This window comes from Macrobrachium nipponense, chromosome 21 (genome assembly GCF_015104395.2).
Source record: "Macrobrachium nipponense isolate FS-2020 chromosome 21, ASM1510439v2, whole genome shotgun sequence".
Taxonomy (NCBI): Eukaryota; Metazoa; Arthropoda; class Malacostraca; order Decapoda; family Palaemonidae; genus Macrobrachium; species Macrobrachium nipponense.
Window position 1 is genome coordinate 47,717,465 of NC_087212.1, and position 13,708 is coordinate 47,731,172.

Sequence of the window (13,708 nt, forward strand, 5' to 3'; positions counted from 1 at the left end):
GAGAGAGAGAGAGAGAGAGAGAGAGAGAGAAATTTACCTCATTGCAGCTTAATTTTATCATAATTTTTATTTTTAAATTTCAATTTTTATTTTTAAATTTCAACAATTTCGAAGGAAGGGCTTCATTCTGTTCTTCATAAATGTAATCAGTGAAATTTGTATCACAAAATACGACTGCAAACTTTTGTCGATGTTAGTAACAATAAAGAACAACCCTCTCCAAGATTGATAGGATTAAATGTATTTTGTAGTCTTACTTATTAGAATTCTGAAGTTGTACAGTATGCAGCAAAACTCGTGTGACTTTTTTATTTTTGTACTGGACAAGCGTTGTTCTCAAGTTGCCACTTAGTATTAAATCTCGTATTTTATAAACGTGTATATATGAGGAAAAGTTGGTCACTTGTTATATAGAATCTTATAATTGAAATATATTGGAACCTGAAAACCAAAAATATTTCACGCTACAATATTTCTGAACGAAAACTAAATACGTTACTGTAGCATGAAAACCTCAGATCACCGTGACTTCCATGAGTCGTGTGGAATCGTCAGTCTGGACACTGTGAAAGAGGACATCGCGATGGAGAGCAAGAGAAAAGTTGAGCAGAGCATAGTCTAATGATAAAAATGGGTGCATTTGGGATATGAATTCGAAGTTATTACTTTTAGCTTTTGTGGCTTTGTGTATAAAGCAAATGTTAGTCGAGATCATGATTTCGATACTTGCAATAAATTATGGCTTAGGCTTAGGTTATAGCTAGTGCTACATAAGTCTAGTCTCCTGAGGGGTTTCTTCAGTTTGAAGAAAAGTAAATAATAAATAACTGAATAAATAAGCGAGGGTGAAGAGTAATCTTCGCTATTAGAAACACACTAATTTATATTATTTTACTTTTACTTTAGGAATGGAAGACTATAATCAGGTCGGATATTATCAGCTACAACTGTCGAGTGCAGATTCTACAGAATGACACTGCAACGTATTATAAACAATAATGGCTAGGCCAATGCTATTGCTTTATAACTACTATGGGCTATATTCAGACAGCAACAAGTTGCATCAAATCTTTGTAACTTATGAAGGGTGTCTATAAGACCATAAAGCAGGATTTGTGAAATTCTTCCACAGTCTTGGTGTGGTATACTTCCGTCATTAGTTTTCTTCATAGCCTATAGGCTTAATGAGAATGATATAATCGAGAAGCGCGAAGTGCACTTGGCCTACGGGTAAGGCAAGCTAAGCCATTGGTGGCGGGCCACTATGCACCCTTCACCAGTTGGGTCTAATGAAATCTTAGGTAGATCTCAAGAAATGTAACTTAGTAAAGGCATTAATAAACCAAGCAGCAAACAATGAATATGATTGATAATAAAAACGGTATAGGTTAAGTAAATGGTATACCATATAATTATTTTTAAAAAATACGTATAATTCTTTGAATACATAGGTCCCTGTGAAAAATAATATACAAATTCCAGCAAAACAAATAGAGTAACCACAACCTCGTCCTTTTAAAACACGTCCATACATATATAGCTACACATACATACATACAGAGAGAGAGAGTAGAGAGAGAGAGAGAGAGAGAGAGAGGGTTAATTAATATTAGTATGTGAGCCTAGGTTGTCTATTACCGAATTAAGCCGTCTAGGAATACTGTCAACCAGTCTACTGCAAATATGTTCCCCCAGCATGGACTCCCACACTGACAAGCAATGGCTTATGATGGCTTGTTTACTGTTCAGAACGGAGCCATCCCCATCCTTTGTCATAATGGCCATAAATTTTCAATGGGATTGAGATCCGGAGATTTTCCTTTTGCAGGCCAGTCGATCCGAATAACTTCTGGAGCTGCTGTAACCACTTTCTTACTGGCATGCTATTATGAACAGAGGAGTTGTCCATTGCCAAGAATATGGGAAACGGTTCCGGAATCAGTAGCATCCTAACAGATGAATCAGCACCTCGTCAAGAATGTCAACATACTGCCTTGGCCATTTAATCGCTCATGGATGGCACTAAAGCACCTGGTCCGCAAGACGCCATCCAACCCCAAAGGCCAGCGGTTATCCTCCACTTCGTCGATTTTTTGGTTCTACATATTTATCCTCAAATCTGAAAAAATAGAGAGAAGGATTTAGAGAAATATAAATTTACAGATATTCGGAGAGAAACAATGACAGTGGGCTTACTTTTTAAATATAAAAGAAACTGTTTTAACTGCAGTTCTTCTCTCATCAATAGATCTTATGGATTAGAAAAAAAGAACTGGCGCTTTTATTAAGCCATACTTTCAGTAATATTGCTATAACACCGAACTTTTAACTTTTAACCTCTTCATTACCGAAAGTTTGTTTGGAGGTAGGTGGGTACCACCATTCAAGTCTACTACACCGCACGGGTGCATAAAGGTGGTATGCGTAGTACCACCAAACTCCTCTTTTCAGATAGGGACTTCCAATCATTCTGTAATTTCGGTTTTGAGAGTTTGGAGCAAAAATAAACAGTATGACACGATGCCAGACGTATGATGAACCCAAAAAAAATATTATTATTGCTTATAGTAGTGTGTAGGTGACATGAACTGCGTCTCAACAAAAAAAAAATCACAAAACAGAGGAACAAGCGTAAACATGTAATAACTTCTACCCAAGTAAAAAACCAGTTGTATCATCATTTACTGTATTTATTTATTTATTCACATTACATTTTACAAATAAAAGATATGAACACCAGATAAATGAAGGTAGAAATAAAGCCTTATAGTAACTTTATATATATAAAAAAACCAAACCAGAGAAAAAGCGATTTTTTCTGAGGACAAGAAACTTGAAAAATTAGTTTTAGATACCCCTGATGCCCCTAAAGTTGTTTTCTGTGATGAAACTAATCTTAGAAAACGTAGAAAATGACATTGACCAATTTTTGAAAGATATACTATAAAAATTGCGATTTCCATTTATTTATTTGGCGGGGCTTTCGCTTTAGTTTTTGCTCTTTTTTTTGTGGTATTACGTGCTTATTTACGGTTTCTATTTTGATAATACTTTATGTGCATGTTCCAGGTGCGATATACCAACATTCTGTAAGACCGAATTTCTATTCAAGACCGTAGTTTTCTCACCGACCACCAGTGTCCCTTGTACAAGGGGGACACTGAGTTTCACATTTTTTTCATAAAATCATTTATTTTCCCTGTAGGATGATAAAACTAACAGAGAATATGCGTTATTATAGTGCTAATAATACCTTGATCGATTTCATTAGCCTGTCTTGATTAGTGTATTTTTGGCAAATATTTTACGATCGGCACCCTCCAAACTTGAGTCACTACCGAGAGATTCAGTTCGGCAGCAAACGCAATGTTTACATTCTGCTCACCCACCTAAAGAAGGGGTTAAGACTTGAAGTGCATTGTTAAGAAACACTATAAGGTTATTCTATAAACTATATATATATATATATATATATATATATATATATATATATATATATACAGTTTCTTTAATATGCATTTAACCAAAACATTATTTAAATATTAGAAACAGCTACGTCAGTTGTATTTTCTGCCAGACTTAGTTTTACAGTGAAATAATTAAAAGAAATCTTTGGTTGTAGGCCTAATAGTATATATTATGAATTCGGAAAAGAGGCATAAGGAAAGTTGTCATAGCATAGTAACCTTAAACGACTTTTAAAGTCCATGCAATGTGGTATTCAAACATTCACGGAGACTCGAAGGAAAGCTAGCACGAACTTCCTCTGCGACTGGTTTCCGCCAAGCAACACTTTCGAAGCGCAGGCGGTCGAAGCGGAGGCGGGATTTTATAGACATTTAAACTGCTTCCTCAGTAATGACAATTCCAACTCCCACCCTAGGTCAGATTAATTTATATCTTCTCTTGCATTATTTCTCCCTGATTACATCGTAACTTCCATTAAAGATATTTGTCAGCAGGTTTAAAAACCAGTGTAAGAAGAATTTATTATTCATTAAAGCTTTAGCATATATACAGACTAGGCCTATAATACAAAGTATATCACACCTAGGCTACCACGAAACTATATAAGGCAAAATAAGTAAATGTTCATTACCTGGTTTTTCCTGGACGCCAGCAGTGCAGTCTTCCCTGTTGGTCGTTGCAAAAAGTCTTCTCGTCACAAAATATAAGTTTCCCAAAACTGCTCGCTCTTGGAACAGATATTCGAGCGCAAACCCGAGACGATGGTCCATATGCGTCTGTGTAAGTAGAGGCTTGAGCGCAGGTTTCCTACATAGAAGACCAGCTTCTCGAACCGACGTCTTACAGTGTTCAACTGATGTTTGTATATTTGTTTTCTCGTTTCACTGAAAATGATGACGAAAACAAAAAAAAAAAACGGGTGTTTGGTTATAAAGTTAATTAACACTTCGTCTTCTTCTGCGGTTGTGCAGCGGGGGTCTCCAGATCTAGGGTGGCTTTTCAATCCTTCTCCGTCGTTGTATCGTTTTAGCCAGCCATATACACAGTTGTCTTGTTGATATTAAGACGATTAGCTATGTCTTTTTTTGAAAAATCTGGCGAGATGCAGCTCAACTATAGCTCTCCTTGTTGGGGGTGACGTTTCCGGTCGCTGTCGGGTTGCTCCAACCATGTTTGGGCAAATGACCACAGTTGACGTCATGTTAGGCCACGCCCACAACTACATCTCCGTTACGTTCATTACATTAAATAAATTTACTATGATGGCTAAACATGTAAATTCGTTTAATATTTACGTCTTTTCATATTTACCATGATTAAAACTAAGGTGTTAATGTTTTTTCTAATGACCTAGCTATATTTTTGATAAAAAATATATAACATTATACTATAAAACCATGCTAAATGAACTGTATCTTTTTATGAGCGAGTTCCAAAATGTTTCGCCGTTGCATTCAGTGTCATTAGAAATGTGAAGAAGGTAAGAGTTGCCAGTTAGTCACTTTTTGAACGAAAATCACTGAAATCGGGTCACTCGAGTTTTGCTGCATACTGTATTACAATTATTTGATTATATATATTTTTGCATTTTTACGGAATATTTTTGTTAAAAACAAAATGTGTTAGGGAACATATGGTTTTAATTTTCCCACTATTTTTATTATGATGTTCTTAATAATCACACTTCATTTAACAGTTTATTATTATGAATAATAATAAACTATAATGATAAATAACTGAAAAAAAGACGTAAAAAAAATAAAAAAACATGAAGAGGGAAAAATTTTTTTTGGCTGCAGTAATGATATCTGAACTAAGATTATACCTTAAATTATCACTTACTTAAACATTTAATATCATTTTGGAGTAATCATACACTTACCCTTAAAATATATAACACAGCTATTGTGAAAGCTGAATATAGTTACCCATAGGAGAGAGAGAGAGAGAGAGAGAGAGAGAGAGAGAGAGAGAGAGAGAGTAGAGAGAGAGAGAGAGAGAGAGAGAGAGAATGAATGCTGCAGTACTGATCTTTGAACTAAGATTATACCTTAAATTATCATCCTAAAACTACTTAAAAATCATTTCAAAGTAATCATACAACATTACCCTTAAATATATAACACAGCTGTGTGTGAAAGCTAATAAGTTACCCATAGAGAGAGAGAGAGAGAGAGAGAGAGAGAGAAGAAAACAAAAATACATGTGCAACATTAAAAGTATTTAATACACTAGTGACAGTACATACACAAAGGTAAATAAAGATTAATTTACAAAACTAGGTTTTAAGACTATACATTATCAGTAAAACATTAAACTAAAATCAGTCATAAAAAAAAAAAAGAGGGAAAAACTAACTCCCTCATAAAGCATCAGAGCTACAAGCCAATCAGCAGCTTGCAAAGGTGATAGACTGTTCTATGATTGGCTCTTTTAATCCTTTTCTTTCAAATAGTAGCGTGTCATGCTACAAGCCAATCAGCATTGAGGTAACATACCCTGCTGTGTCTTGCTACTTCTAACCCTTCCTGCCAATATCTCCATTTCTATCTATCCATCTCACATTCTACAAGTATCTTTGCTGTAAAGAAAAGAAGAGAGACACACACACAAAAAATCACAAAACCAGACAAGCGTAAACATGTAATAACTTCTACCCAAGTAAAAAACCAGTTGTATCATCATTTACTGTATTTATTTATTTATTCACATTACATTTTACAAATAAAAGATATGAACACCAGATAAATGAGGTAGAAATAAAGCCTTATAGTAACTTTATATATATAAAAAAACCAAACCAGAGAAAAAGCGATCTGCTGAGGACAAGAAACTTGAAAAATTAGTTTAGATACCCCTGATGCCCCTAAAGTTGTTTTCTGTGATGAAACTAATCTTAGAAAACGTAGAAAATGACATTGACCAATTTTTGAAAGATATACTATAAAATTGCGATTTCCATATTTTTGGTTTATTGGCGGGCTTTCGCTTTAGTTTTTTGCTCTTTTTTTTGTTATTACGTGCTTATTTACGGTTCTATTTTGATAATACTTATGTGCATGTTCCAGGTGCGATATACCAACATTCTGTAAGACCGAATTTCTATTCAGACCGTAGTTTTCTCACCGACCACCAGTGTCCCTTGTACAAGGGACACTGAGTTTCACATTTTTTTTCATTAAAATCATTTATTTTCCTGTAGGATGATAAAAACTAACAGAGAATATGCGTTATTATAGTGCTAATAATACCTGATAATTTCATTAGCCTGTCTTGATTAGTGTATTTTTTGGCAAATATTTTTACGATCGGCACCCCTCCAAACTTGAGTCACTACCGAGAGATTCAGTTCGGCAGCAACGCAATGTTTAACTTCTGCTCCAACCCCACCCCCCCGGTAAAGAATGGGTTAAGACTTGAAGTTGCATTGTTAAGAAAAAAAAACACTATAAGGTTATTCTATAAAAAAAAAAAAACTATATATATATATATATATAATATATATATATATATATATATACAGTTCTTTAATATGCATTTAACCAAAACTTATTTAAATATTAGAAACAGCTACGTCAGTTGTATTTTCTGCCAGACTTATGTTTTACAGTGAAATAATTAAAAGAAATCTTTGGTTGTACCGGCCTAATAGTATATATTATGAATTCGGAAAAGAGGCATAAGGAAAGTTGTCATAGCATAGTAACCTTAAACGACTTTTAAGTCAGTGCAATGTGTATTCAAACATTCACGAGACTCGAAGGAAAGCTAGCACGAACTTCCTCTGCGACTGGTTTCCCGCCAAGCAACACTTCGAAGCGCAGGCGGTTCGAAGCGGAGGCGGGATTTTATAGACATTTAAACTGCGTTTTTACCTCAGTAATGACAATTCCCAACTCCCACCCTAGGTCAGATTAATTTATATCTTCTCTTGCATTATTTCTCCCTGATTACATCGTAACTTTATAAAGATATTTGTCAGCAGGTTTAAAAACACCAGTGTAAGAGGAATTACTATTCATTAAAGCTTTAGCATCATATACAGACTTAGGCCTATAATACAAAGTATATCACACCTAGGCTCCACGTAAAAATATAAGCAAAATAAGTAAATGTTTCATTACCGGGTGGTTTTTCCTGGACGCCAGCAGTGCAGTCTTCCCTGTTGGTCGTTTGCAAAAAGTCTTCTCGTCACAAAATATAAGTTTCCCAAAACTGCTCGCTCTTGGACAGATATTCGAGCGCAAACAAAACCCGAGACGATGGTCCATATGCGTCTGTGTAAGTAGAGGCTTGAGCGCAGGTTTCCTACATAGAAGACCAGCTTCTCGAAACCGACGTCTTACAGTGTCAACTGATGTTTGTATATTTGTTTCTCGTTTCCACTGAAAATGATGACGAAAACGGGTGTTTGGTTATAAAGTTAATTAACACTTCGTCTTCTTCTGCGGTTTTTGTGCAGCGGGGTCTCCCAGATCTAGGGTGGCTTTTCAATCCTTCTCCGTCGTTGTATCGTTTTAGCCATCTATACACAGTTCTTGTTGATATTAAGACGATTAGCTATGTCTTTTTTTGAAAATCTGGCGAGATGCAGCTCAACTATAGCTCTCCTTGTTGGGGGTGACGTTTCCGGTCGCTGTCGGGTTGCTCCAACCATGTTTGGCAAATGACCACAGTTGACGTCATGTTAGGCCACGCCCACAACTACATCTCCGTTACGTTCATTACATTAAATAAATTACTATGATGGCTAACATGTAAAATTCGTTTAATATTTACGTCTTTTCATATTTACCATGATTAAAAACTAAGGTGTTAATGTTTTTTCTAATGACCTAGCTATATTTTGATAAAAAATATATAACATTATACTATAAAACCATGCTAAATGAACTGTATCTTTTTATGAGCGAAGTTCCAAAATGTTTCGCCGTTGCAATTCAGTGTCATTAGAAATGTGAAGAAGGTAAGAGTTGCCAGTTAGTCACTTTTTGAACGAAAATCACTGAAATCGGGTCACTCGAGTTTTGCTGCATACTGTATTACAATTATTTTGATTATATATATTTTTGCATTTTACGGAATATTTTTGTTAAAAACAAAATGTGTTAGGGAACATATGGTTTTAATTTTCCCACTATTTTATTATTGATGTTCTTAATAATCACACTTCATTTAACAGTTTATTATTATGAATAATAATAAACTATAATGAATAAATAACTGAAAAAAAGACGTAAAATAAAAAAACATGAAGAGGGAAAAATTTTTTTGGCTGCAGTAATGATATCTGAACTAAGATTATACCTTAAATTATCACCCTTAAACACTTTAATATCATTTTGGAGTAATCATACAACATTACCCTTAAAAATATATAACACAGCTATTGTGAAAGCTAATATAGTTACCCATAGGAGAGAGAGAGAGAGAGAGAGAGAGAGAGAGAGAGAGAGAGAGAGAGAGAGAGAGAGAGAGAGAGAATGAATGCTGCAGTACTGATCTTTGAACTAAGATTATACCTTAAATTATCATCCTAAAACACTTAAAATCATTTCAAAGTAATCATACAACATTACCCTTAAAAATATATAACACAGCTGTGTGTGAAAGCTAATAAAGTTACCCAGAGAGAGAGAGAGAGAGAGAGAGAGAGAGAAAACAAAAATACATGTGCACATTAAAAGTATTTAATACACTAGTGACAGTACATACACAAAGGTAAATAAAGATTAATTTACAAAACTAGGTTTTAAGACTATACATTATCAGTAAACATTAAACTAAAATCAGTCATAAAAAAAAAAAGAGGGAAAACTAACTCCCTCATAAAGCATCAGAGCTACAAGCCAATCAGCAGCTTGCAAAGGTGATAGACTGTTCTATGATTGGCTCTTTTAATCCTTTCAAATAGTAGCGTGTCATGCTACAAGCCAATCAGCATTGAGGTAACATACCCTGCTGTGTCTTGCTACTTCTAACCCTTCCTGCCAATATCTCCATTTCTATCTATCCATCTCACATTCTACAAGTATCTTTGCTGTAAAGAAAGAGAGAGACACACACACAAAAATAATACAACTCACACACTTAGTGACAGTGCATACATACTAAAGCATCGAGCTACAAGCTTTGTTATTGGCTACTTCCAACTCCTTTAGCAAATAATATATCACCATGGAGGGAGAGTGAAGGTGAACATCATTAACTTTTATACAGTACATATTACAATGATAACAGAGCGATATTGAGGGATTTACCTTTAACATTTAATTGATAATTTACTGTTTTCGCATTAATGTTAATATTTGAAGATTAGTAAGTCAGCTATTTATCATACAAAATAAAGATATGCATAAAAATTCTCTCTCTTATCTTGGTAAGAGAGAAAGAGAGAGAGAAGCAAAAAATACAACTTGTACACTATTGACAGTGCATACAACGCATCAAGCTACAAGGTTTGTTATAGGCTATGTCCAACTCCTTTAGCCAATAACATATCGCCATGGAGAGAGAGTGAAGGTGAACATAATTTTTTTTACACAGTGCATATTATGATGATAATACAGGCACCCCTCAGTTAACATTGGGGGTTCCGTTCCCAGCTGAAAACCTGCTTAACACCGCCGCTAACTGAATATCGGTGCCGTTAACCAGAGATTGGTGCTGCTGTTAACTAGAAATTGGTGCTGTTAACCAGATATCGGCGCTGCTAACCAGAGATCAGCGCCGAAAATCCAGTCAACAGCATTGCTAGACGAGACATAAAACCCGATAGCCGTTAACTGATACCGATGTTAACCGAGGGCTGCCTGTAGATCAATATTGAGGGATTTTGCTGTATTTACATTAATATTAATATATGACAAAACCATCCTTGAATTAATTAATTTTTCCTGCTGTAGTATATATGGAGAGTGTACGTTTCACAGAAAAAACCGCGATTGACTGAATCTACGAAGGCTGAATCACGATTTAGCAGGTGTCCACATACAGTTCATATTCAGTGAATAGACCTGATCTTCAGCCAATCTAGCTAACTTTCTTTGAGGATGTCTGCTTAAAATCATCATAGTTTTGTTGGTGACAGACAACTAGGCATTCCTGTTGATGGTGTTTTAGTGAACTTACAACATTTTTGTTTTTATTGATAGGTCTACCTGTAGTTATTTGTAATCATCATCAATGAATTGAGTATTACTATTACCAATAAGATATTGCAGTATGTAATTTATCCATTTTCTCCATATTATTCACTCTGATAAAGAAGATGAAGTTGCCACTTTTAACAAAAATTTGAAATAGATTTGCTGTCTGTGTAGTTAAGGGTGTATGTATAGTGATCACATTGATTAGACGGCTCACCTTATATTAACTTTGCTGTTAACTATCCATTGGATGATAATAAGTTCAGGTTGTGAGAATGTGCTAGTAAACAATGGTAATTATAAATTTATCTTTATCTTAAAGTGTCTTTATGAAACTGTTTACCAAAAGCTTTATGCAGTGAGATCACCCACTTTCATCTTTGTTTCCTTGACTACTTTGAATTATTGTTTGCTGCTTCCTCACAGTGTTTCAAAATCCTTGTTCTTTTAAGAGGTGTATGCATGTACGTATTCTTCTTTTCTCATATTTGAATGATATTCCATTATATGATATATTTTCAGTGTGCAGTATGGAACACTTGGGGGCCAATAACAGAATCAGTCAAGTTAGCATATCCTTCGTGGAGTGATGCCCAAATTGCTTTATTGTCAATGTGGGGAACTATAACTATGATCCTGGGTCTTATACCATTAACTACTTTACTTCAGATAAAAGGTTGGTATTTTGATGAAGCTCTCAGGTTCATTAGAAATACATGTTTTAACACACACCTAGATTTTTATGCTTTCTTATGTCTGTAGAAGTCAGAGCAAACAGACCACCGAAAATTTTTTATTTGTATTATTACTATCAGTTAATTAGGATGAACCTTACCTAATGTTAATTGGGATAACTTTATCTAATGTTAAAGTTAGCTCACATCTTTATGCCATTAGGTGCAATTGACATTCAAAATAAACAAAACAGGCAGCAATTGACATTCAAAATAAACAAAACAATAATGCTTGGCTGACCCGGATGAAAAGTCTGTTATTACCTTCTTCTCATCTGGTGGTTGGATTGTTGATGTTGATGTCAGAAAAGTTCTTGCTGTGTTCTTGCGCATAAGGTGTGAAGTGGCTTTAATAATTTTGACTTTCTGGCCGTTTTTCCCCTGTACGATATTGTACTTGTTTTTTTGTTTTGCATTGTTTTATCTACATCAAGCAGAGATAAAAGCATTAGGTTCTTTAGGAATGAGTTTTGTTCATACTGAACATCAGTTGGGCATGAAGGTTCCACGTGTTTTACCATTAGGGGTAATGAGTTTGATATTTTTATCTTCGTGGAGTAAGAATTTAAGGAATTGCCTGATGAAAAGTGAATAATTTTGTCAGGTACCACAATATGCAGGAGGCCTTTAGTTTATGTAGGCAATCAGTTATATATTCTTTCTTCTTCTTCTTCTGGGAAAATGGATAAATTTGAGAAACATATGAGTTTATGTCAATCCCAAACCCTTGATGAAATGGGGGTTTAGGGATCTACTACAGGGATTGAGTTTACTTTTATACCTTCCATCTCTGCAGTGGGTTCAACCAAACATTGGGAATCCTTTGTCCTTTTACGTCTTCCTTTATTACGCTTTCTTGCTTCCCACTTCCTCTTATCATTGACAGCATTTTTGCCCCTGAATGTCTATTTATTTAATAAATAATTAGCTCAGTGGTCTTGGTAAACTATTTAAATAATAATAAAATTAATATTTATCATCATCATTAGTTAGGCACTTGACAAAGTATATTTTGAGTACGTATTATGGTTCCCCCTCCCCGCCATAGTGATGGGAGGGAGACCAGAACCCCCCCCCCTCCCCTTCCTCGTGATATTGGATGTTTCCAGTCAGTCTCAACATGTTCCTTTGTTTTGAGTCATTCAGTTCAGCCGTAATGTCTTTCTGGAAGGGTGACTGGATTGTCCTCTGCGTCTGGCTTTTGTGCTGGGCATTTTAATCAATGTTTAGAAGTCTTCTGACAACCCAGTCAGTTGTTTATCATGGGATAAAAATCAGCTCTCTCTTTTTGAGCTTTTTGGACAAAGATGGGTAGACATTTTCTATCACTGCTAAGAGAATCTTGCCTGTTATAAACCTCTATCCATGAAGTGGTTACCTATTTTAATAAAGTTTGTTAACATGGTCTGTCTAAGACTGACTGATTTTACTTCAAGAATTGTTGGGCCAGTTCTTGTCTTCTGGGCTATATTCTAATCGTACGTAATTTCTTCTCATCTTTCATTTTCTTCACCTGGTGGGGAGATTGGTCAAGACTGTTTATGTGTCTGCCTTTAGACCTTTAGAACCCAAACCTCATATTGTCCTCAGTTGCATCAGGGTCAGGTTGGAAAGCCATTCTGGAGAAAATCGAAATGTTAGTGAGTTGAACTGTATAGGAGAGCAAAATGCTTACAAACAACATAGAGCTTTTGGCAGGTTGGAGGGTCTTATGCATGCAAAATATCTAATTAGAGACTAAGATTATCACAGTTTACTCCAACAATTCAGCCCCTCTTTCTTACATAAGGAAGTAGAAATCAAGAAATTTGTTCAGGCTAGAAGAGAAAATTTTCATTTGGACAGAGTCCACAAATATCACACTTTTACCAGTTTGTCCCAGATAGAAAACAGAAAACACAAAACATATTATTGCAGACCAACTCGGCAGGAATGGGCAAGTCTTCTTTTAGAGTGGTCTCTTCATCCAAAAGTATGTCAGTTGATGTGTCCACAACTGTTTTAAACACAAAACTCTTAGTTACTCTGCTCCATGCATCTGCAGTGCCTTTCTTCTCAAGTGGTTGAATTTAGAACCTTATGCTTTTCCTGAATTTGTACTCTGAAGGAAAGTTTCTTACAGTTTGTGTGCATCTCAGAACTCAAGCTGTTGTTAGCACTTGGTGACCCTGAAGGAAATGGTTTCCCGAGTTACCCCTCCTGGTGGTAGAAGTTCTTCACCTTATACCAATCAGGAAAGATCTTCTCAGACAGTTGCATTTAAGATTTCATTAAAACCACCACATGCTTCGTGTGACTACCTAGAAAAATGTCATCTGTCTCTTGTGAACTAGAGGCTTTTTGAAAGTGTCTAGAAAA

At 35.3% G+C, this 13,708-nt stretch overlaps 1 protein-coding gene across 1 annotated transcript in view; it reads left to right on the plus strand.

Moving 5' to 3' along the window:
* The window catches only part of LOC135198015 (solute carrier family 49 member 4 homolog), a 142,354-nt gene that overhangs the window by 64,197 nt on the left and 64,449 nt on the right, over positions 1-13,708 (plus strand). The window contains 1 exon segment of the mRNA XM_064225366.1: positions 11,139-11,292. Coding sequence (XP_064081436.1) covers positions 11,139-11,292 — 154 coding nt within the window.